This window comes from Catharus ustulatus, chromosome 8 (assembly GCF_009819885.2).
Source record: "Catharus ustulatus isolate bCatUst1 chromosome 8, bCatUst1.pri.v2, whole genome shotgun sequence".
NCBI classification, from domain to species: domain Eukaryota; kingdom Metazoa; phylum Chordata; class Aves; order Passeriformes; family Turdidae; genus Catharus; species Catharus ustulatus.
In genome coordinates this window covers 31,901,813-31,927,740 of record NC_046228.1, presented here as the reverse complement: position 1 = coordinate 31,927,740, position 25,928 = coordinate 31,901,813, and the positions used below count along the sequence as shown (strand labels likewise).

General features: G+C 50.1%; 1 protein-coding gene across 3 annotated transcripts in view; it reads right to left on the bottom strand.

Annotated features, from left to right (window-relative positions):
* The window catches only part of PRKG1 (protein kinase cGMP-dependent 1), a 358,167-nt gene that overhangs the window by 308,211 nt on the left and 24,028 nt on the right, over positions 1-25,928 (bottom strand). The window contains exon 1 of one of the 3 annotated variants that reach the window (XM_033066123.2): positions 22,873-23,250. The exons of 1 other annotated variant lie outside the window; for it this stretch is intronic. In XM_033066123.2, coding sequence (XP_032922014.1) covers positions 22,873-23,183 — 311 coding nt within the window. In that variant the 5' untranslated portion in view covers positions 23,184-23,250. Of the gene's footprint in view, positions 1-21,954; positions 22,563-22,872; positions 23,251-25,928 lie in introns of those variants that run through there. One more of the 3 variants, XM_033066126.2, reaches the window with a different exon arrangement.

The window sequence follows — 25,928 nt, the reverse complement described above, 5'->3', positions numbered from 1 at the left end:
TTGGGCAGCTAATGAGAGGTGAAAACCCAAAATCAGAGAAGCATTTGGGTTGGAAAAGATCTTTAAGGCCATCCAGTCAAAGCTGTGCCCCATGCCCACCTTGTCCCCAGCCCAGAGCACGGAGTGCCACCTCCAGCCCTTCCTTGGACACCTCCAGGGATGGGGACTCCAAACCTCCCTGGGCAGCCCCTGCCAAGGCCTGAGCACCCTTTCCATGCAGAAATTCTTCTAGAGCATGCAGCAAAGTGATGGTGAAGGGGGATGAGTGTCTCTCAGGGATGCCTGACTAAAACCAAGCAGACTTTTGAGGGCTGTTACCCCATGCATTTCACAGTTTCAGCGCTCACACCCAGCACAGCTGTGCTGGAGCCTTCTTGCACGTACAAAAATAGCAGAGAAAACACATGTCCCCATATGTCTCCACACCCAGGGACCCAGAAACAACCCAAACTCCTCCAGAAGGAGCTCAGTGAGCAAGATGCAGTCACAGAGACCCAGACAACACATCCTGAAGGTCAGGACGATCCATCTTGAAAAGAACCACGTAGTTGAAAGGCAGGAGTTTCTCCATCCATCAAACCATTATCCATGTGGGCTTCCAGTCCTGGCAGCTCCACACAGTGACCCCTGACTGAAGGCAGGGATGAGGAGTGGAGCTAAATGGCAACTCCCAACTTTATTAGTGCCTTTGGAGGTCTGTGTGGCTGCCTGGGGATAAATGAAGGCACGGATACTGAGCTGCACCCATTCCCTGGAGAAGGAGTTACTGATGGCCACCACAGAGATGGCTTCACCCCGGTACAACAGGCAGGAAATCTGCCAAGGGGATGATAACCTAATTTACATAGATGCAGAAATCCAATTAGAGATCCTCTGAGCAGAGACAGCTCACTCTGCTCTCCTGGATTAGAGGCTGAGAACACGTCAGGAGCTCCTCCAAATGCACTGGGGGCCAGGAGAGATGGATGTGCTCTGCAAAAGCACTTTGCTCCTCCCTGATATAAACACATCCACAGGGAATGCTGTCACAGCCAAGGAGATATAGAGGTGCTCCAGTGAAAGTTCAGGAGGGGGATTCACAGGAATTGTGATGGATGGGGAGGGGAGAAAAGCGACAGAGATTTCACATCCCTCACTCTGATTCACCCAGCACTTGTGATGGATGGGACTGTCACCAGGGAAGTTCCATCAGTTCTCTCCAGCCTGGAGAAGTCCCTGGCTGAAATGCCATAGGCATGTGGCAGTGGAATGCAGACAGTGCTTAGAGCCACAGTCTTCCAATAAATATGCTCAGGGATTTTAGGGAGAACTATTTCTTCCTACTTCACGAGTCAGCAGGAGGCCTGACGTTTGCAAGCAGGCTTTAGGACATAAATATTTGCAAGATGTGTGGCATTATCCAAATAACTCCCCACTGCCAAGCACCAAGGAGCAGCTGGTGGGGATGGAAGGGCAAAATGTGCCTCCTCCCAGAAGGGTCACTCCAGGATACAGCCGTGGAAGCACATCCTGCAGGCTCTGTCTAGCCTTCCAATAAACCAGATTAGAGCTAGACAAGCACCTTGTGGCAGGCAAGATGAACTCTGAGCAGCCACACAACTTGAAAGCGTTTAACTGGAGAAAGAGCAGCAGCAGGAAGCTCAGGAGGTATCTGTGGAAAAGCAGGAGGATGGGGCTGGGAGCAGGGCAGGGTTTTCCTTCTGCTCAAAGGCAGGTGGGGGAGAGGCTGGCACATTGCAAATATTATTTTCTCATTCCTATTTCCACTTGAATGGGCATTGACCGTGACAATCCCGCTGAGTTTCGAAGAATATGCCAACAACAACTGCTCTGCACAACTCCCTGACAGGAATCCAGGGAACAGGGACAGGACAAGGGGAAATGGCCTCAAGCTGTGCCAGGGGAGGCTCAGCTTGGACAGCAGGAGGAATTTCTGCATGGAAAGGGTGCTCAGGCCTTGGCAGGGGCTGCCCAGGGAGGTTTGGAGTCCCCATCCCTGGAGGTGTCCAAGGAAGGGCTGGAGGTGGCACTCAGTGCTCTGGGCTGGGGACAAGGTGGGCATTGGGCACAGCTTGGGCTCCATGGGCTGCGAGGGCTTTTCCAACCCAAATGACTCTGTGGTACCAAAACAAAACAGGGCTTTTGCTCAGAAATGCTCTTGCTCATCTTGTTTTAGGAACTTCACTAAGAATCCCATGGTTGTGATGTTGTCTTTGACTGTAACCAAAAAGAGAACCCAAACTCTGAAGCAGGAGGACACAGCCCTCAACACTGTTCTCATGGAGGGGAGATCCCACAGCCACAGAAGGGGTGCCCAGCACAGCAGGAATGACAGCAGCACAAGGCAAACACCTCCAGAGAAACCCTCTCACTAAAAAAACCACAACACAAAAAAACACAACCCCAGGCATGGAAAGCTCCAGTCTCAGGACTTTCAATTCTTCATAAGATCTTGGATTGTAAGGAACAATCTACAGGGGGCAAGTGGGGGTGGGTTGGAGAAATTTCCCTAATTCCCATAAACCATATGAGACAAACTCCAGGGATGCCTTCAATCATCCAGCCACATTTATAAACACAAGACAGAGAGAACTTAAAGGAATTGTTTTGAAGAATAACAGTGACAAATGTGCTAGGAGAAAGCAGACACCAAATTCTGATGGAAGGTAAGGGAAAGATGAAGAGCTTTGAATTTGAAGGACTTCAAGAAACAGCCCTTTTTTGATTAAAATAACTCTCCTTCAGAGGCACTGAATGTTTCCAGGAAATTCAGACTGGAAGGATACTAAAGGGAAAACATCCTATTTCTGGCAAATAGGAGGATATTTTTGAACAAGTAGTAACCTCACATTTCATGTCACTTGTCCTCAGGGAATCCTAACAGGAATGGACATAGTGAGGTGAAAAAAGGTTGCAGCAATACAAAAGGTGCTGCTCAAGGAAAGCTAAGGAATGGCATGGAGACTGGGGAAATCACTGAACCACTGAGGCTGGAAAAGCCCTCCAAGATCATTCAGTTCAGTCTGTGCCCAGTGCCCACCTTGTCCCCAGCCCAGAGCACTGAGTGCCACCTCCAGCCCTTCCTTGGACACCTCCAGGGATGGGGACTCCAAACCTCCCTGGGCAGCCCCTGCCAAGGCCTGAGCACCCTTTCCATGCAGAAATTCCTCCTGCTGTCCAAGCTGAGCCTCCCCTGGCACAGCTTGAGGCCGTTTCCCCTTGTCCTGTCCCTGTTCCCTGGCAGCACAGCCCGACCCCCCCTGGCTGTCCCCTCCTGGCAGGGAGTTGTGCAGAGCCAGAAGGTTCCCCCTGAGCCTCCTTTTCTCCAGGCTGAGCCCCTTTCCCAGCTCCCTCAGCTGCTTGTCACAGGGTTCACATTCCAGACTCTGAGCAAGTTTTGGAGATCACTCACTATGGTCTTTAGGAGCAACTGTGACCTCCTGGTGTTATAGCCTGGCAAGTCACAATCCCAGCGTGGGATCCACTGAGGTTTTCCCAAGGAAAGCTCTCCTTTTTACAAACAGGGCCATTTCAAGGGGAAACAGGAGTAGCACTTGTTTGTGGAGACAGCAGCAGGCATTAAGGAACATGGCTCTTCTGCCTCCCTGAACAAGCCAGGAAAACCCCAAAATTTACAGTTCAAATGTGCTGCCATGCTGCTGCCCAGGCCCTCAACAGAAAACCTTTGCTTCACAGTAAAGTTCCAAATGAAGTACCAGAGAGAAGAACCACATCTTGAGCCTAAGAAGTGTGACAGAAAAAGCCTGAGGAGGGCAGAGAATTAAGTTACCTTTATCTGCATCACATGAGCAGAAAACGAAGTTTGGTCCCATAATGTACTGCTGAGATTGCTTTCCTTCCCTTGAATTACTATCCTGCACTTAACTCTCCCCTTTTCCACCATCCTCATGTCTCATCACCTTCCCACACCATCTCCCAACTCCAAAAAAGCCTGCTCCCATTGCAGCAACTCTAGCTCGTGTTCCTTTTTCGTCTGAGTGCCTCGTTTGACATTCCTAGTGCAGAGCACCATGGATTTCTTTTTCCTTTCCTTCCAAAATCCTCCCAAACACTTTCTCTCCTCCTGCAAGTCCCTGCCCCTTGCTATTTCACTGCTCCCATGGGGCAGTTGAACAAATATCAGCCAAAACAAACCAGAAAGCTGAGCCCCAGGCCAGGAGAAATACTCAGGTTGGAAAGGAGCTGCACGGAGCCAGGAGGACCCCAAGGGTTTAATGTGGCAGAAGAGGAAAGGAGGAAGGAAATAGCACATGTGCCTTGCATCAGATTTGGTGGGATATTGGAAAGAAATCCTTCCCTGGGAGGGTGGGCAGGCCCTGGCACAGGGTGCCCAGAGAAGCTGTGGCTGCCCCTGGATCCCTGGCAGTGTCCAAGGCCAGGTTGGATGGGGCTTGGAGCAACCTGGGATGGTGGAAGTTGTCCCTACCATGGCATGGGTGGCACTGGATGAGCTTTAAGGTCCCTTCCTACCCAAACCATTCAATGATTCCATTATAATGAAGAAAAAAAAAATTTAAAAAATAAAAAGCAGAACAGGACATCAGTGCATCACAAGGAGACAGAGACAGTGTTTCTTCCAATACAGCACACGTGGGTTTCTAGGGAAACAGTTCCTTTCCTCTGTCCCAAATATTTCCCAGGACTAGTAAAGAAACCTTGTTCACTTTCTGAAAAGCATTGCTACAACCCTTCCATGTTCTGAGTCTGTTCCATGCTCTGCAGGCTGCGTTGAGGAAATATTTACATGAAGGAATACACAGAAAGAGCTAAAAAGAGGTGGAGAAAATGTGCCTGCCAAGGAGCAGAGTTATTTCTGTGGAGGAAACAGGAACTACTGGAGGGAACTGAAATAATTCAGATCCAGTTTAATCCCAACAGGCCCAAAAAGTGTCATTTGAAATTTAAGTGCATTTTAAAGATAACAATTCTTTTTTAAAGTAAAAAGCAGGCACAAGCTGTTTGCATAAATGCTAATATCCCATATATTCAGGAGTGCAGGTGATTGGAAAGATCAGCCCAAGACTATGTTAAACACTGGAATTACCTGGCACCTGGAATTCTTGGGAAACATATTTTCCTTTAGTGAGTTTAAGGAAAATAACATTGCAGCCTTTCAAGTCAGCGAGAAAACAGCACAACTTTGAGCATTCTTTTTTAAAATCTAAATCTAAATCTAAAAACAGCAACAGCAGCCAGAGCTAAATGGAAAACTGAAACCCAAAGAAAAGCAGCCAAACCCTGTGTGGGTCGTTGTTCAGCCTGAGGCCTGTACTTCCATATCTCCTTTTGCAGCAGGTTTGGAAAATCCTTTATTTCCAAAGGAATTCCGTTTATTTACCCCCATTTCACCCACAAAGATCCACTTTATCTGAAATGCAACGCCTCTGCTCACATAACAAAGCATTTCAGGCAGCTGTGATGCACAGGCAGATTTTGGACAAGTATTTTAAGTGTGTCCCTATGAGATTTTCCCTCCAGGAATGAGAACTCCTGGGATTCTCCATTATGGAGCACTAAGAAGTGGAATTCACCTCTTCCAGCTAAAGGAACTGGGACATCCTGCTTGCTTGGACCCACTTTGTAATGGCAGGACAAGAGGAATGGTTTCCCACTGCCAGAGGGCAGGGCTAGATGGGATACTGGGAAGGAGGGTGGGGAAGCCCTGCCTAGAGAAACCATGGCATGTCCAAGGCCAGGCTGGACAGGGGGATAGTGGAAGGTGTCCCTGCCCATAGCAGAGGTAGCACTGGATAGGCTTTGGGGACCCTTCCAACCCTAGAAATCCCATTATTTTCCCCCATCTATTACCAGGTCTTTAAATCCTGTAGCCCTGGTGCCCTTTAGGTGCAGTGGTTCTAATGAGTGCTGAACACAACATTAAGATTTTTACTCCCATGGTTTTTCCCTCACCAGTGTGTGGTTCCAGCAGCTGGCAGCTTTCACTGCCCATCACAGAACCACTGAGGCTGGAAAAGCCTGCCAAGATTGAGTCCAACCATCAGCCCCACACCACCACATTCACCAAATATCCCCAGGTGCCACATCCAGGCCTTCCTGGAACATCTCCAGGGATGGGGACCCCACCACCCTGCTAAGCACCCCCTTCCAATGCCTCAGCACCATTTCCATGGAGAAGTTTTGCCTATATCTAATCTAAATCTCCCCTGTTCTGGTTTGAGGCAAATTTCACAAGGTGTTCAACCATCCCAGCATCTCCCCAACTGTAACTCTTGCAGGAGACCTCAGGAATACAACACTTTCCACCTGCTAGTTTCATGGATCTGCCTTTTTTTTTTGTTGTTGTTGTTGTTTGTTTTGAGAGCCATCCCGGAAGGCTGGTGTATGTGGTGCTATTCTCTCCAAATCCTACTTGGACAATTTGCCTTCCTGCTCAAGGAATAAAATCTAACAATTCTTCTCTGTGCTGGTTAATAAATCTGCATGCTGCTTTCAGGGTGGGTTTTTTATTTTGTTTTCCAATAGGGAGACAAGGCTGTTCTATTTATAAAGGTCAAGTAAATTGTGTGCAGTCTGTGGAGCCTTAACATCTCTGTGTTATTAAAACAGAATATTTCATTTAAACAGCCCCTTTCAGAGAGAAAAAGAAATTTCTCCCATCTCTTCCCCCCTCCATTCTCAGTTAAGGTCTGTGCACACAGAGGAGAATGCAAGTGTTTGTTCCTCACTTGAATTATAACAACTATTATTTTTTAAACACTCTATAACACTTTTACAGGTTGTTTGGATAAGCCACAGCCATAAATCCTGCTCAGCTGTCATGCCAGGAAAAAGCCTGGCATTATCTTGTGGGCAGGGAGAGAAGCTGCCAGGAACAGCAAAGGGGGCTGGGGCTGAGGAGGGGCTTAAATAAGGTTTAAGAGGCTTAACCTGGACAAAAATGTTGCCTTCAGACATATCTCTGCCATGTTCCTGTACTGGAATGATGTCCTGAGGGACTGGCACTTCCACATGAATTTCACATGAGGTCAGACAAGGATTCAAGAGGTGTCAGCGCTCAAACACCCCTCAGTTCTGTGAGAAACACCAGACTGGTTTAATCTTTATCCACTTATATATCCACTTAAACAAACAGGTTTTTAGTGGTCAGAGTGTGATTATGGCACAGCAAAATGGGGCAGACAGCTTAAATCCAAGCTAACAGTACCTGTGGAGCTGCTGGCACTGCACAAAGCCCACACAGGCCCCCAGGAGCACAGGAAACCAAGGAGCAAAATCAGAAATCCTATCAAAGCCCACCCCAATCACAAAGCACAGCACAGCAGACATTCCTCAGCTGGACCTGCACAGGAACCTGAATTCTTGATGGCATTTGGTGTTTGATGATCTCCACAGTGGGCTGGTGGGGTGGCTGAGAGCTGTCCTGTGCCACCGAGCCAACATCAAAGAGCACAGCCAAAACCAGAGCAAAGGATCTCCCAAGGCTGGTTATCACATTCTCCCCCAGAGCAGCTCAGAGAAGTCTGTAAAGGCAGGACAAGCAAGTGCCAGGCAGAATTGCTCCCTGCAGGTGCTCTAGATCCATTTTTCTGGACAGATATGCCCAGCACTGCAAGCTGGAAGCTCAGCAGCAGAAACCCCAAGTGACCAGCCCTGCCCCCCAACAATCAGGCTGGGCTTTACAAAACCTTAAGATTAACAGAATAAAACAAAACAAAACACTTGAAGTTTCTAACCTGAGCTTTAACTATTCCAAACTCTTCACATCATTAGCACACCTCTAACAGACATAAACCTAATTTTAAAAATTGCTGTGTGATTTACTCTAGAGTTACTAGGAAAATAAAACCTTAAACAAACCTGTCATTAACCTGTATCTGCATTAACATTTGTTCTTTAGGTGGAAATCAGAGGAAAGCTCTTGTGCCTGTGAAAAATCAACGTTCCTTAAATGTGAACACTGGAATTTTAAGTGTCCTGTTTTCATTAAAGATTGTGCCTTGCTATTTAATCAGGAATGAAAAGTAATTTCCAATCACCAAGTGCCCGTGCTTATGAAGCAATTACAGTTAAGGCATTCTCTGGGATAGAAAAACCCATCAGCACTGAAAGCCAGACAGATCAAAGCCTGCAGTGATGGGCAGAGCAAACCTTGTGCTGACCACAATTCTCTCCTCCTCAGATACAGCACTGGGTGCCCCAAATTCCCCAACTTGTCATAAATCAGGAGGCAAAAAACATATGAAAAGCATAAGTATATCTGAAGAGGAGAAAATAAAGGAATAAATGAACTTCCTACTGCTCTCTGACCACCCTTGAGGCTGCAAGCAGCACTTCAAGCAGACTGAAGAAATTCTCGTCGTCAAAGGCAGCAGAGGAGTGTTGTGATCTGCACACTCCCTCTCCTAATCTGTTCTGGCAAGGCGATTACAGGAGCTGCATCCTTTAAAAGAAGTCAAATTTATGCACACACGAATAAAGGGCTAACTGTACAATCAGTCCCAACAGCAGTGCCAGGAAAAGAGCCTGCTACAAGGAGAAAATGGGATGCAAAATGCAGCATGGAAAGGAAGATGCTGATTTTTCAGCTCCTGCTTCATATGGATCAAAAAGGCCACAGTGGTCATAGAATTAGAGAACAGTTCATGTTGGAAGGGACCTTAAACCCCATCCAGTGCCACCCCTGCCATGGGCAGGGACACCTTCCACTGTCCCAGGATGATACAAGCCCCATCCAACCCAGACTTGGACACTTCCAGGGATCCAGGGGCAGCCACAGCTTCTCTGGGCACCCTGTGCCAGGGCCCACCCACCCTCCCAGGGAACAATTCCTGCCCAATATCCCATCCATCCCTGCCCTCTGGCAGTGGGAAGACATTCCCCCTTGTCACTCCAACACTTCTAAAGAATCTTTCTCCATGTTTCTTGTAGCTCCTTCAGGGCACGCAAGGCCACAGTTGGGTCTCCCCAAAGCTTCTCCTCTCCAGGTGAACACCCCCAGCTCTCCCAGCAGAGCTGCTCCATCCCTGTGATCATCCTGGTGCCTCCTCTGGACTCTCCCCAGCAGCTCCAGGTCCCTCCTGTGCTGGGCCCCAGGGCTGGGGCAGCTCTGCAGGTGGGGTCTCACCTGAGCAGGGCAGAGGGGCAGAATCCCCCCCTCCCCTGCTGCCCTCACTGGGGGCTCAGCCCAGGGCACAGGGGGGGTTCTGGGTCCCAGCTTTCACCCACAGCACCACCAGGTCCTTCTCCAGGGCTGCTCCAGCTGCTCATCCCCAGCCTGGATTTATCCAGGGGTTGTCCTGATCCAGGGCAGCACCAGCACCTGGCCTGGTCAAACCCCCTGCAATTCCCACGGGTCCCCATGGAGATTTTGGGGGCGGGGGGCGGTTTCAGGGTTTTGTAGCTCAGCCAGCCTGTGCAGACAGTGCTAAGGAAGGACTGAGGATGGAACAAGGCTGGAGATGGGGACTGTGTGCCCAGCACTCACCTTTTCCATGTTCAGCTGGGACAGATGTCCCTCCCCTACCGCTCCCAATCACTCTTTTGCAGGGAATGGAAGCCACCAACAGCCAAGACATTTGCAGACAGCCCAAGAAGCAGTTTTCAGGGTGTGAGGGGGAGGGTCAAAAGCAGAAATCTGTTTATTTAGCACCTAAATATAGCCCAGTTAACTCAGCAAACATTTTCTCTCTACTACATTGCTATTTTGTCTGCCTGCAGAGGCTGCAAGGAACCAGCTGCAGCATCACCACTTGATTACATTCTCTGATGAGGAATTTGCTTTTGTTCCTTAGCAGAAATTTCTGCCACTACGTGCTTGTGACCACTTTCCTGAGTCTTGGGTATAAAAATTCAGTTTTCTGCTAAAGCCCCAGCAGAAAGAAGGAGCTTTTCACCTCAGCCTTACACAAAGGAGCTCAGCTCAGCCATGCCTGGCTGGGAATCAAGCCCCTGATAATCAAACAGGACACATCAGGTGGCTGCTCTTCCAGGCTGGCCACAGGCTGATTAATTATTTCATTCCACACCAGGTAAATTAATTCATTCATTCCACACAACCCAGCTGCTGCTAAAAGGAAGGTTTCTCAACCAGCTGCATTCAGAGGGGAGGCTGCTGCTCAGAAAAGCCTTCATGGACAGTAACCAAAAATAAGATTGAACATTTTGAGATTCTTGGTTTAAAAGCATTAAAACCCTGTGAAAATGCTCTGAAGGGTTATTTGCCTCTTTGTTACTTTTTTTTTTTGTATTAGGACTGCACACCTGGACAGCTGTAGCATGTAGAGGAAAACTTGTTTAATTATGAAAATTAGAATGGGATCATAGAACCCCAGAATGGTTTGGGTTGGGAGGGACCTCAAAGCCCATCTTATTCTACCCCTACCATGGCAGGGACACCTTCCACTATCCCAGGGTGCTCCAAGCACCAACCTGTCCTTGGGCACTTCCAGGGATCCAGGAGCAGCCACAGCTTCTCTGGGCACCCTGTGCCAGGGCCTGCCCACCCTCCCAGAGAACAATTCCTTCCCAATATCCCATCCATCCCTGCCCTCTGGCAGTGGGGAGCCATTCTCTGTGTCCTGTCCCTCCATCCCTTGTCCCAAGTCCCTCTCTGGCTGTCTTGGCACCCCTTCAGGCACTGGAAGGGGCTCTAAGGTCCACCCAGAGCCTTCTTTTCCAGGCTGAATCCCCAGCTCTCCCTGCCTTTTCTCCCAGAAGACATTTCAAATGATGCATGACTGACTTTTTTCCCCAGACTTACTTAAATCCAACCTTGCCTGAAGTTTTACCACACAGGCAGATCCCTGTCAATGCAGCATCTGATTTACCCTTCAGATGTGTCCACAAACAGACAATTGATTTAACTTTTAAAAGCCCTCTCTGCACATCAGATACTCCTTAAAAAGCACAGGCCATGGGCAGAAGGAGAGATCTTGACTCTAAAAAAGACCAAAACACCAAAATACACATCCCCAATTCTCCTGCAGTGCTTTCACACTAATTTGCTGAGGTGGCTGCCTTTTATCCTCAATGTTTGTATTGCAGCAAAGTGCACTTGAGTCGACAAAGCAATCCCAGAGAAAATGGTGTCAGGGCACCAAGTAGCTGTGGCTGAGCAATCTCAGGCTCCCCAGCCCAAACAGATTAAGAAAAAAACCCAGCTTTTAGGTCTTCTGAAAACACTGAGCACAAGATAGGTTTAAAATGAGCAGATATTGGTGGGAGGAAAAAAAAAACAACTGTTGAACAGTTAGAGATGTGCCAGTGGGTCTGAAGCATCAGCAAAGGATGCATCCTGCAGTCCTGTCCTGCCTGTCCCTCAGTGTGGAAGGGATTTGATGTCACCTGGTGGCTGCAGACACTTGCAATTTAGGGTGGGATGGTGCCTCTCATCATTTTACTGGGAAGCCACATGGAAAAAGCCAAGGCAGCTCTAAAGGAGCCAGAGAGCAAACAACCTGACAGCCAGGCAGCTTTTTTGTGCATCCTATTCTTCTGTGGAACTGATAAAAATTCCATTAAGACGCTTGGAATAAGCGTGGAACATTATCTCCACATGATATATAATTTCTTCAGTATGAGCAAAGTCACAAAGTATTTCAGCTGCTGACCAAGGAAATCAGGATAGGTAACGGAGCTGAAGGCTCCCCAGGAAGCACCTAAGCCTCAGAAGGCTCCTCCAGCATATATTAAAACTCCAAATCCCTGTGAAGATCCCATTCTGGGTACATTCCACAAGCATCCATATTTTCCACAGTTAATCTGAGCTTCTGCTTTGCCCCAGAGCCCAAGGCAGCTGTCCCAAGTCACCCTTCCCAATCCTGCCAGCACAGCTTCTCTGGGCTTTACCTTTTGGTTGCTACATATTAGTGGATTTTTCCATCAATAACAACTCTGCCACAATCATCTGAATGTTGCTCAGCTGTATTTATTAAGCAGGAGTCTCCTTCAGAATCCTACAGCCAAAATGTTTGTGCCCAGCCATCTTAAACAATGCGACTCCAGCTTATAACACTTGCCCATCACAGAGCGCAGCAAGAAGCTTTTGTGGTGGAAAGCATTGAAAAAAAACGTGGATATAGAGTAAACCTGCCATTGAAAAAGTCCTTTATAGCTCACAGCATGGAGTGAAAGCAAGGAGAAGGTGGAGAGCCACTGTGCTCCAGAGGTGACATGTGACTCACGTCCCTGGCTCTGCCCTGTTCCCAGCAGGTGTCCCAAGCCTTTGGTGAGGCTCACCAAAGAGCCTCAATCCCTATGGAAGTTCCTCCATTTGTAGCTGCAAATAGTGAGAGAATGCTTAACCCAGATGTGTACATCCCAAGCTCTTAGCACCACACTAGTGAGTTCCCATTTGAGTGATTTTTGGCTTTCAAATTAAGAAACCATTTGAAAAGATTCCTAACACCTGTTTTGTCTGTGCAAGAGTAATGGCACAAACCCAAAGAACTGAGATTTGATTGATGATCTCCCTTTTGGAGCCGCTTTGCTTACCTAGATCACACTAACACTCATCCTTGCACAAACTCCTGGGGGAAAAATTTGGGGATTTATGAGGGAATGGATAATTTGTTCCTAGTCATAGACAAGACACAAAGCAGCTGGCAGGGTGGTTGATGAGAGGTAACGGTGCTAGCAAAACAGAAGGTGAAGCAGGCAGAGGTTGGGCCCAGGTCTGTCACCTCCCAGAGCCCAAAGTCACTTTTCCCAGTGCCATATCCCAACAAACAGCAGCAGCACACAGAACACACCTGCCCTGGCAGTCACTGTGCTCAGGTATCCCAGCTTGCTGTGCCTGCTGGAAACCCCCCTGCAGGCACAGTACCAAACCCAGCACGTGAATGGAGGGAGATGAGATGGATAGTTAGCGTTCCCTTGGGAATCCAGACTGTGCTACAGCATCCACCCAGAACTGATCCAGGAAGAGGCCACAGGAGCCTTCCTGCCAAGGCAAGCTGTGATTCTGAGATACCTCTCAGAGTCACTTAGAAAGCAGCAGAATGTCACCAGAATGTGTGCAAGCACAGCTGTCCCAGCTGTGTCCCTCCTCCAAGCAGGAGCAGGGACACTTCAATCACAGTCCAACTTCAAGCAGCTCTGCTTCCTCCCAGCTGTGCCCTCAAACAAAGGAAGGTCAAAGAAAACAGGAGGATCTGCCTGCCTGACACTCTCCCAACAAGCTCTCTCCTGGTATCCCAGTCTGAGTGTTTGGGCACAGTGCTAATGGAGAAAAGCCTTCTCTCCACGCTTCGTTTCCCTCCTGTGCCTGGCAGAGCCGGGGCTTCCACCAGGAGAACAGAAAGCAATCACAGATCTGATGAGCAGGAGATGTTCTCCCCTTTGTGCAGTTGCTGTCTGAACAGGACTTAAATGTGCAAGGAGGCATGAGGAGAAACAATAGATATTACACACACACACTCCAGTTAGTTTGTAGATAAGCTGCCAAGTTTGGATGCATAGCCCTGTTCCAGGACTCAGACACGAGTTGTGTACAGAGGCACACACACACTCCCACGTTTCTAATGGATTTATCCCACTCTTGGTCTGGATATTCCTCACCAGTGAAACCAGCTGTTGTTTGGTCCACAGGCATGACTGTAATAAGGACAAGCAATGCCGAACACTAACATGGAGCCTCTGGAGCTGGGGCAGGGCATGGAGATCCCCAGGATGTCACTGAGCCAGCACAGGGTGTGCAGAGGGACATTGTGACAATAGAGCTCAAAATCACTGCCACTGAAGGGGCTGCCACTGCAGGGAAGCCTTCCCTCTGCTCCCAGCAAGGGATTCCTGCTGCAGTCAGTCCTGTGAGGTAAAATCCCCGGATACAACTACTTAAGGGTGCATCCATTACTGTCTCCACTCCCACCCCTTTGGACCAGGCTGTGAAGTTGAACATTGCAGTGGATTCCTCCCCTTGCTCCTGCTCGGACCATCCAGACACCCTTAGGGATGTACCTGCTCCAGCTGGGACCTTATCCATCAGCCAGCCTCCCCAGGGGTTCACCTGCTGTGGTGGATTTATCCACAGCCACATTTACTCTGAGGTGCTCCTGATCCAGCTCTCCAAGAGCCACAGGCGCTGCAGGAATGAACCTGCTCCAGGAATGAACCTGCTCCAGGACAGATTTACCCACAGGCCCTGCAGGAATGAAACTGCTCCAATATGGGTCTTACCTACAGCCCCTCCAAGGATTAATCTGCTGTGACATGAGCTTATCCATGGCCTCATGCACAGCTTCTGATGCCTCAAGGTGTTCCTGCTCCAGGATCTATCCTTGGGCCTCAATTCCTTTGGAGGTACAGACACTTTAAGATGTTCCTTCTGGAGGTGGAACCCCAGCATCATCACCCAGTCACAGCCCTCTCCCCAGCTGGGATGGGGGAGACAGTCAGAAAGGGAAAAAACTCGTGGGTTGATATAAAGGCAGTTCAACAGGTGAAGCAAAAGCTGCAAGGAATTCTGTGCTTTCCATAGGCAGGTGAGTGTTCAGCCATTGCCAGGAATGCAGGGTTCCACCCTATGCAATCCTCCCTGGGCAATTGGGATCAGCTGTCCTGGCTCTGTCCCCTCCCAATTTCTTGTGTAGCCCCTTCCTGCTCACTGGCAGGGCAGGCGAGGAGCAGAAAAGGCCTCGGCACACCAGAAAAGTTGGACTGGCAGGAAAATCCAGCTTCCTGTGGTATCTTGTGCTTCAGTCACTGGAGGTTCTCTGCCTCTGGATGCAAACAAGAAACAAGGCAGATTTTTAATGGAGATGTAAAGTCTGGATCCCACTGGATGGGACTGCTGTGTAGATGAAGTGCTTTAGGATTGTCAGGGAAGAGAAGAAGCAGCATCCATGGGAAGAGAGAAAAATCTTGCCAGAAGGAAGAGGAGGAACAAGACACCCAGGGAAGGAACCAAGGGCTCAGAAGAAAAGAGAGAAGAGATAGTGCTCCACACCACAAAACACAGGATCTGCTGAAGGATGTTCATCTCCTTCACCTGACCGTGTCCACCCTTAAGCTTCACACAACCCCTTACCTTTACTAACTTAAGCAATACTGCAACTTCTAGGCAAAGAGCTGGAGGCTAACTCTATTTCCAGGATACCTGATCTTCCATTTCACCTAAAGGAATTTCTTGTGAGTTTAAGAGCCTGATTTGGAAAGAGTCCCTGTAGCTGGAGCCAGGTATCAGTTCCAAGGAGCCATAAGGTACAGCTGAGTGCCACTATTTGCATCACATTAGCTTTATCTACACCTTCCTGAAATGCTTGGCCACTGCCCTGATGTGCTGCTGGCAGTCCCAGGGCCATTGATTTCCTCTATTCACCAGAAATATCACCCACTAAGAAGGTTATTTTCCTCATTTAGCCTGTGGATTCCAAGAGCAGTAATGAATTTCCCTCAGCCGCCGGATCTCTGCACACCAATGACATCAAATAGGCAGTTTAAATCCTAACAAGCACTGACACATCCCAGGGACCCATTTCCACTGGGGGCAGGGAACAATGGCTCCCCATTTCCATCACACCCATGTTATTTACTCCAGAATCTTGATGGTACTCTGTGGTCACGGAAACCAATAGCATTTCCACATTTGGATTTGAAGGGACCTTAAAAACCACCTCATTCATGGGCAGTTACACCTTCCACTAGATCAGGATGCACTCCCACAGCCCTGCTGGTTCTGTACAAAATTGCCTCTACTCCACTGACACTAAAGCCTGACTGTTTTCCCTCCTAATAAAAGTGTATTTGCATGAATGCAATACTCCCCTACATGTGCTAAATATATGAGTGAACATACATGTCATTATATATCCATTTCTCTTCACATACAATGCAAAGTATATGTGTACTTACAAGACTGCAATTTAATTTTCCATCAACCCAGGCAGCTCTGTTATGATTTTTCCTCTTTGTTCACATCACCCACAGCCATCACCTCAGAGAACATTAAGCTGCCTGGGCTGGGCAGTTTCTAAATCCACACCAAGCCCAAGTCACAGAGCTGCTGTGCAGCTTTCCTGACACAGCTGGGGTGTTTGACAGGAAACACCTCCAATAAATGTGCTCACAGACCGAATCAAAGAATGGAATCTGGGGAAAGAAGCACCACCCCAGGCAGGAATTGTTGCAGCCTGACAAGGAGCTTTTTACCACTGATACCCTACTTTAAGTTTGCTCCTAATGAACTAGCCCCAAACACAGCCCAAAGACCAGAGACTTCTGAAAGTCTGACAGCCCATTTTCGACTTGGAAAGCCGGCACGGGTGTTGAAGTTTGGCTCTCCCTGCTCAGGCTCTGGTTTCCAAGGAAACCAGTGGCTGCAAGAGCCTTGCAAAACGCTGGTCCTGTGCTCCTGCTCGGAGCACGATGCGCTGGAGCTTCCCCTGACACAAACCCTGCCAGGCAAGGGCTTTAGCAGCTTTTTTCCAAAGCACCTGCATGCAATTCCAAGCGTTCAGCATGTCAGGATACACAGAACATACCCAAGTGATTGCAGACTTACACCAAACCACTTGCTGTAGGTGCTGAGAGGAGAAGGGTATTATCATCATGGTTTAGGCTCCAATATGGCAACAAATACTTTTGTTTTTTCCTGTTCTGTCTACCCTTCAAAACAAAGACAGCCTACACAAAGCGAATGTCAGACACTTCTCTGCCTGCACGTACCCTCTAGAAACGGCAAAGCAGCAGATGAAAAACATTTGCAGAAATATTTACACTTCATCCTGATGCACATACAAGGATTTGAGCCCCGTGAAAAGCCAAAAGCAAAGACCAGCAGCACAGGCAGCAAGGACTGTCACTGATGGCAGTGAGTGGTGTTTAACCCACCTCCATCTCCAGCTCAGCTTTCCTGGACCCCTTCCCTCAGAAAAATGTTTGTATTCAGTAACTCTTATCATACTACAGCATCTAGCTCAAGCAGGATAACCACAGAAACTGATATGTAACAATTCACTGTGTCCTTTTTAAGTCTCTAAAGAAACAAATTTTCCCCATGACTCCTATTTTCCATCTGGTGCTCAGCAAGTTCAGGACTCACAGAATCCCCCTCTCCTTCCAGAGGCAGCTGGCCAGGCTACATTCTGTGCTACTACATCCATTTCTGCTCAGTTTCAGAACTCTGACCTGGCTTCTTTATTATTAATTTCAGAAATGTAAGACACATCCTGTGTTTAGGAACATGGGATGCTGAAGCTCAGGAATGCTTTCATAGTCTGAAGAGAAGGAATTCACGTCTGTGGCCTGGGGACCTCATTTTATGTTGAAGCACTTTAAAACTCTCCACCTACAGCATTTGTACAACTAAGGATGAATGTAACACAGCTCAGACAAGTATAGGTAATTATTCCAGTAGTACAGATAAAAGGAAAAAAAGTTAATTCTGCAGAAAATGAAAGTATGGAGCTGTACTACAATTTTTAAAAGAGTCTATGTTAATTACCAGCTGTTAGTGTGCTCAGAGCTACTGTACTTGCTGAACAGTATTGTTTTGCATATAACCACCAAGAAAATGTCACTGTAGTTTCTGAACAGAACTACTTTGCTTTAAAACACAGTTTACAGACACCACACTGCTAAAATTAATCTCCAAAAGCAGCAGAAAAACTCAGGGAAGTCTGTGTTGCTTGTTGAACAGAACTAAGGATAACTGACATTGCAGCGATGCTTTATCTTGCAATTAAACTCATCTCAGCAAGAACCAGACAGAAGATGACAAAACAACTACGTGGCTTTAATAGCTTTATTAGGAGATTTGTTTTTCATCTTCCTTTGAGTCAAACCCCTCTGGAGTTTACACCCATCATAAACATCACCAGCCTGAACAAGCGCGTCGAGAGATGACCCAAACACTGCCTCAATAGAGAAAATTTTTAGTTCTGTGCTTAACAGCCTAACACCACACAGCCACCCCTTACTACTGCAAGTAACCCAGACCTCAGAGGGTTGTAATGTATTACACAAGGAGCTGAGCTGTCACAATGTCCCCTTGTCACTTCCCAAGGCATTAAAGCCGCTCGGAGCGTGAGTCACACGAGCCAGCCAGCGCACAGAGGGGAGCCCCATCACTGCCACCACTGCCGAGCCAGACCTGTCAAAACATGGGAAAATCACGCTCGGCTGCCTTGCTCCAGCACTACCCTGCCCGTGTTCACAGCTCTGGCAGGGAGAGCATCATCCCTCACAGCAAAACCTCATCCCTGCAGAGCACCAAGGGTCCTCCCCCACCAGTGGTGCCTCAGCACCGCTCAACACATTGCAACAAAATCCTGACCCTTCAAATGCACCAAAAAACCCCGCTGATATAAATGGATTTTTGTCCATCGAGCATCAGCTTGAACTACATTCAGATGGATTCGACATTAGAGCACATAAAAGCAACCACAGCATTTAACAGCTCTCACAACAAATGATAAATGCAGTTCAATTAATTGCTCGCTGGACACAGAGTGGATTGACACCAAAAAAAAAAAAAAAAAAATGAAGGTTGCATCACTACATCCATCTCTGCTGACTGCTTGGGGCAAGATGCTTCACCATAGAGTGACAGGACTTAAGAGGCCGCCACCATCCCAGGAAACCATCACTGCAGGAACGTGCCTCAGTTCCTCCACCCATCATCCCAACCACCAGGTCCCTGTGGTTTCATCGTGTACCAACCATCCCCCAAATTACTGCAGGAAGAGGACAGGGTGGGGGTTGAGGGAAGAGAGGTTTGGGTAGTTTCAGTGGTTATTAGAAGAATGGCTTCTGGGTACTGCAGCATACATAGCACTGATAAATGCCAGAAGAGCATTTCATGCCAACACCCTAAATACAAAGTGCTTTTCAAGTATTTCTGGGGGTTTTATGACTATTATGATCACTTAAAATACGCCTCTAGCCCCCAGAGGATGTGCACATTCTCCTTCAAAGAGCCAATCTGGCCGTTGCAGGGATTTTGTTAAATCTCTTGTATGGATGTTGTACTTTCCCTAAGGCTATGCAACCAAGTATTTTATAATTCTTAAACCAGACTTCCTAAATACAACTCACAGGCTGCTCCTCCCCTCACAATCGAGTCTCTGGGATTTTGGCAGATTCCCCAAAAGTCTGATAACTCCCCAAACCAAGTTATTTTTTGTTTTACTCAACATTTCTTACAAATGACACAGCATTTTGCTGCTGTCTCTGTTAACAACAGAGCTTGTACCACCTCAGCCAAGAGATCAGGCCCTTCACGCTCACAAGCTCCGTGCTTTTTTCTGTGTTCTACTTCTAAGTCTCTTTTTTTCTCCCTTCTGGAAAAGAAAACATGCTGATTACACAGCCTTCTAAAAAGGCAAACAGCTGTTGCCGATCCCTGAACAAAGCAGCCTGTTAAAATTAAAGTCCTGGGTATTTTCCCATGGCAAGAACAAGGCAGGGAAAGGGGAGAGTTGCAGCTTGCTAGTTGAAAAGGCTTCTCTTTTCTTGGCTGCTCTGTACAATTTTAACTGCAAAGGCAGTTGGTACAAACTCTGTCTCCCAGTATTCCCTCCGTGCTGACAGGCTGTTAGCAGCCAGGATATATACCCTGCAAGAGGTCAAAGGTGTGGAAAAACAAACACGAGAAGCAATTTGGGAAGATGAAGAGGAGAGAAAGATCTGTCAGGGCATTTTTTCTGCCACAGAAAAGCAGCCAGCTTCCTCCCCAGCCCGTGCCCTCGTACTCGGTCACTTCTTCCAAGTTATTTCCTTTGAGAGGGCGAGGAAGGAAAAAAGCCACTTCTTTTAAATAACTGGTTTCTAGTTACTTGAACGGGGAGACTGATAAAGATGCTAATGCCCAATTCTTCTCACTTGGAACTTGGAAGAAAATGGCTGGATGCGTCACTCCGTGGATTTTAGCTCCTGATGTCAGCCCACAAAGTCCTGCTTCACTTTTAAAAACATTGTAGAGGCAAAACAAGCCCAACCCTGCAACAGCAACTCAAACTCTTACAGCTCTAAAAAAGCAATTTTGTTCAACCATATGCATCCTAAATGGGGAAGGGGGTGTGTAAGGGAAGATCCTGCAGGTTTGATGGTATTTGTCCACACAAGGCACACTTTGACAGTCATTCATAGAACTCCAGAATGGTTTGGGCTGGAAGGGATTTTAAAGCCCATCCAGTGCTATCCCTGCCATGGGCAGAGACACCTCTACTATCCCAGGTGGCTCCAAGCCCCCTCCAACCTGGCCTTGGACACTTCCAAGGATCCAGGGGCAGCCACAGCTTCTCTGGGCACCCTGTGCCAGGGCCTGCCCACCCTCCCAGGGAACAATTCCTTCCCAATGTCCCACCTAACCCTGCCCTCTGGCAGTGGGAAGCCATTCCCTGTGTCCCTCTCCAGCTCTCTTGCACTCAGAGTTCAACCACTCCATAACCCAGAATCTTCTATGTGGCATCATAACAGTTTCCACCACCACAGACCCTCAAGTATCTACTGTGACCATCATAATAATTCAGTTCCAACAGATTTTCTGCTGCTATTGATCCCACCAATCTCCAGCCACCTCTGCCAGATCAGGAGAGCAAAACCAGCACCACCAAAATTGGGAAAAAAAAAAAAAAATCCAAAAAAAAACCCCACCCCAGATGCTACTTTAGAATCATTTTGGTTGGAAAATCCCACTAATATCAAGTCCATCCATTCTCCTAGCACCAACCAATATCTCCAAGTGCCACATCCACCTGCCTTTTGAACACTTCCGGGTGGCTTGACAAAACCAAAGGTTGGGTGCCAATACCTCAAGAGTCACTGAGGTTCAGTGTGAACAAAAAACCCAACCCTTTTCTGTAGATTTTGTTATTTCCAGGTCCTCATCACCTTAACTCTCACCACCATGAGTTATCTTGGCCAGCGGGCTCTCAGGGCTGACACACAGCACTCAACACTTCCCAGAGCCACGCACACTCCTGAAACCACTAGCAAGGATATTCTCCTGTAATCCCAGACCAGTTTGGGTTGGAAGGGACCCTAAAACTTATCTGCCTTGGGCAGGGACACCTTCCACTATCCCAGGCTGCTCCAAACCCCTGGAATGTCCCACCTGAGCAATGACAACCTGCAGCCGCAAGTTGACTTCAATATTATAAATAATATTAGGAGTAGAAATCGTGGATGATCTACACGAAACACCCCCACAGAAGAGTGTTACACCCCACACCGGACTGCAGGGCTGCATTTACACAAGGAGCAATTAAAAATTCCAGCTGGAAAATGTTAATCCGAGGCTTTGCAGGTTTCCTTCATGTTTCACTGCGGACTCGCTCTGTGAAACCTGTGGCGCTTCCCGGAGTTCTGGGAGCTCCGTTTGCACTTCGAGGGACAACGACAGTGACAGGGACACCAGCGCGTTTGGGGTTTGCTTTCCCAGAGAAGTTAACACCGTGGGATGCTTTATCCACCTGGGATGTTTACCACTCCCCGAGGGATGTCACAGGCCCCAGCTAGCCCTGTCCCCGCTCCTGACAGCCCGCGGCGGGCACTTTTTGGGCTGTTTTATTGGCTCTGGGGGGCTGTGGGGAGCCATTGCCCGCGCCACCGCCGTTCCTCCCCTGACGTCCTTTAGAACGCGCGGCCAGACGCCTTAAAAGGACAAAATCTCGGTGGCGGTGGGAATGGGGGGGCGGGAAGGGGAATGTGGCAATGGGAGCGGGAATGGGAAGCGGCGGGGCGGCACGAGGGGCACGGGCGGCCCAGCCCGGCCCGGCCATGGCGGCCGCCCTGAGGGCGGGCAGTTGCCTGGAGACGGCGGGGCCCCGCCATGGCGGCGGGAAAGGGCTGAGGCTGCGCGGGGAGCGGGGCCAGCCCCGGCAGGGCCCCCGAGCCCAGGCACCCCCGCCCGGGCACGGGCCCTGTGCCCCGGTGCCATCCCCGCGCCGCCCGCGCCGTCCGTCCTCCGCGGGGCTCCGCCGGGAACCCGTGCCCGCATCCTGGAGCCCACCCGGCACACACGCTCCCCACTACCGGGATGGCTCCGGGGATCCGCCAGCGCTCCCGGGTACAATTCCACGAGGAAGATGCCGGCCGCCGAGGGGAGGTGGGTTTGCCCATCGACGGGGAGGTCGCGCCCCGGCCCCACACATGGAACCCGGCGCGGCGAGCATCCGCTCATCACCTCTTCCCTCCTCCTCTCTTATCCCCTGAGGAGCGCTGAACCAAAGGCACGGCGATTTATTAGCCAGAAAAAGGCACTGAGCGAGGCAGAGCGATCCCACTCCCGTGAGGGCTCCGTTTCCCCATAAAGATGCTCTAATTTCCCTAATCTGCGGCAGGTGTGAAACCGGGGCAGCGCATCCCCCGGCGCGCCGGCACCTGAGGATCCCCGCAACTTTCCCCCGCACACCCTCCGGCGCACCAGGACACCGCAACAAGCTCCTGCTTCTGCCAAACCCTCCTCCTCAAAAAAAACCACCAGCCCGCTCCCGGAGAGCCGCGCACCGCATCCCGCCGGGCTCCAAGTTTCCCAGCTGGGAATGTCTCCCTGCGGGGTCCCAGAGCCAGCTCCAGGTTTCCCTCACGCCCTCCCGCAGCGATAAAGCCTCCCTGCCCACGACACGATCGGGTTCGACCCGCGGGCAGCAGCGTCCCCGCCGCTGTCCCCCGGCGGGATGGGGCGGCCGGGTCCCCCCGCAGCCGGGACGGGGGACGCCCCGGTCCCGCTCTGCTGGCACCTCGGCGCTCACTCCCGCCGCTCTTCCCCCCGGCGAGCCTGGCACTCGCAACTTTCCCACCCCGCGGGGCCGCCCGGGGAGGATGCGGGATGCGGGAATGCCGCGCTCCGGGCTGCGCTCCGGTCCGTGCCCGGCGGGCGGCGGCGGGGCCGGGGATGGAGCGGGATGAGGGAGAGAGGGGAGGCTGAGCAGCGGGGTGACCCCTGCTTACTGCGGGCTCTTGGGGTAGAAGGGGAGGGTGACGTGGCTGAGATCCTGGATATCGAAGGCGGTGGGCTCGGCCGAGATCGCCTGGCGCTTGGTCCGCTGCTCGCCCTGCAAGGTGCCGGCGCTCTGCTGCTGCGCCTGCTGCGTGGCGGGCCGGATCACCGAGCGGTACTTGTCCAGCTCGTTCTGCAGCTTCTGGATCAGTTCGTCCTTCTGGTCCAACTCCAGCTCCAGCTCGTCGATGAGCGCATCCCGCTGCCGCAGCTCCTCGATCTTCTCCTGCAGCGCGTACTGTAAATCCCGCAAAGTGCCCATGGTCCTGCCGCCGTACTCGCCCCTCGCCGCTCCCGGCAACTTTCCCCCCACGGGGCCGCCTCCCCGCGCTCGGGCCACCCCGGCCCCCGCCGCCCCCCTGGGCTCGGCCCGGCCCCGCGGGGCCGCCGCAGCCGGACCCCCGGCACGGCGCTCCGGAGCTGGGGTGTTGTCAGGGGCGATGTGGATCCGCCTGCGTCAGGCCGGGCTGGCGAGGGAGCCGAGACACACACACACACACCCGCGGCGGCGAGCGGCGAGGGAGGGGAGGCGGGCGGGCGGCGGGAGGGAGGCAGGGGCGGCGGGGAGGATGCACATGCTCGCCCCGCTCCCTCCCGCCGGCCCCGCCGCGCCCCGCGCCGCCCACGCCCCGCGGGCTGCCGAGCAGGGAGGGGGCCGGCCGGGAGCCGCTCCCGTGCCTTCTGCTGGAGGCCAGCACACAGGTCCGAGCCGCGGAGCTCCCGTCCCGCTGCTGGCGTGGCCTCGCTCCCCTCCCCTCTGCTCCAGTCAAGGTGCCACTTCTCCGTAAAGAACTTATCCCCCTTTCACTTTGCTTTTAAAAAGCCGGGATTTGTCGCCTTCTCCGAGTGGAAGCACAAAGCAGCGTCTGGCATGGCTCCTCCTCAAGCCTCAGCAAGCTCCGGGCTCCAAAAACCCAGATTTTCCTGGGAATATCGGTCAAGTCTGTCTGCGCTAGAAAAGCTTGGAGGCAGGGCATCTGGCTATCAAAGCACTAAAAAAAAACAAACCCTGACTTAAAATCTGGGCGATTTTCTGCCTGGCCCTAATACCCACGTGAAAGCCCAAGTTAAGTTTCTGCCGCACCAAACCCGATCTGACTTCTCCAGAGCATGGGGTTTTCCTTTATGCACTTGGGTTTTCTGTGGCCCTACCTCTGCCATACAACCCATGGGGCTGCAGCACAGAAATAACAAAATCAAATGAGCCGCAGCAGCTGAGCCTTCGGTGCCAAATGGTTCTGGGTTCTTCTGTTTGCCAGGAGCTGAAGGGCCAGCGATGCTCACTCACCCTGACAGCACAGCTCCATTGGCTCTCCGGGGAAGAAACAGGGGTTTGTGAGCTGCTTTGGGGGTTCCTGATAAAATCATCCAGCCTGGAGGGATGAAAGCCCCAGAGTGCAGCTGGAGGCAGGAACCTCACAAAAGCTGCTGCAGCACTGGGGCACCAGGCACAGTTTCATGCTTGGAGGTTTTCAGCAGCTGCTTCTGTTCCCAGTTGGGGAGTTTCATTTGGGAAGGAGGAGGATGCAGCCCTGAATATGTTTTTTGGGGGTGGGTGGCACCTATGTGTTTGTGTCTGGACCTTCCATGCCACACACCCAGCCCCAGCTTTTGGGACTAAGCTCCTGCTTATGGGTCTTGCCCTTTTATTTCCCGCCCCCCCCCGTTACACACTGCTTTCAACCTGCAGCTGGTCTTTATAAAATAAATTTATAAAAGAGAATGGATGAGGAATTAGAACTGCTCCCCAGTTCCACACTGTTGCTGGAAAGGGCCTGGCCTCTGCTCACAGACACGAGGCTTTGCAGGTTCTTAGTGCATTTGAGCCTGCATTTTTCGAGACAGACGTGAAAAGGGTGGAGGGGGAACTGGGTTATGCAAAACTCATCAGTTTTCAGTCCCCATGATACATTTGTGCCAGGCACAATGCAAAATCTTCTGGTTGTTTCCACGGGTTTAAGTCCAAACAGCATTTTTTACTGTCTATTCCTCCTATTTCTATCTCATATAACTAACTGGGAACAAAACTACGAAATATCTGCTGAACATTTCCATTTTAAAGACAACAGGCATTAAACAGATGCATTCCTGCTGCCTGCAAACTGGGAATCAGTGATAAATAAAATATTTTAACAGCGTTCAGCTGACACGCTGTAAGTTTTATTGCTTTCCTCCCTGCAGAAGTGAAGTCTGCAGGAGGGAGAAGTGATACAGTTACCTGAAGCCCACCAGGCTTCAAAAGAATCCCAGCCCTGGGGAAAACTGGCGCATAATTTTTCAGTGACAAGCAGTAAAATAGCATTACTTTGTTTCTATGAGAGGGGCACAGCTCTGGACTGAGACAGCAGTGCCCCAGAACAGAAAGGATCCACAGAAAACCATGAGAAATTATGGCACATAAAGCTGTCAAGGATTTTAGCTGAGTGTATCTAAAATATATATTTATTTCCAGGTGGGAGGCAGATTTTCATGAGAGCCTTAGGGGTCTCAAGAGAGACTTTTATGGCCCAGTTTTAGATTTGGGACCATAACCTGCAGCTGTCAAGTCCAAGGGCAGTGTTCCCTGGGTTAAAGATGAGGCTAAAGCAGCCCAAAGGGCTTCACAAGCTGACAGCAGAGCTCTGCCATGGGAAGGCAGCTGGCAGTCGCCTATTTCTGGCTCTTCCCTGCTCTCCCAAAGAAACCAGAGCACAGAAACCATGCAGCCAGCACAGATCGTGGTGTGTGTTCTCAGGGATCCCAGGGTACCACCCCACCCCAATAAAAATAAATCCTATGGTCCCAATTCCTTTCAATTTAAAGCTCCCAATTAAAAAAAAATAATAAAATCTCAAAGCAGCTGCTATGTCTGCTCGATCCAGGGAATGGAAAGAAACAGCTTTAGGGAGAAGAATGGCAGGAATGCACCAACTGGCTTGGTGTTGGGAAGACAGGGTGAAGCTGCCTGCAGTTTAAGGAAACCTTTGGCTATGAACTTCTCAAAGCCTTTTCCTGCTCCCTCCACTGC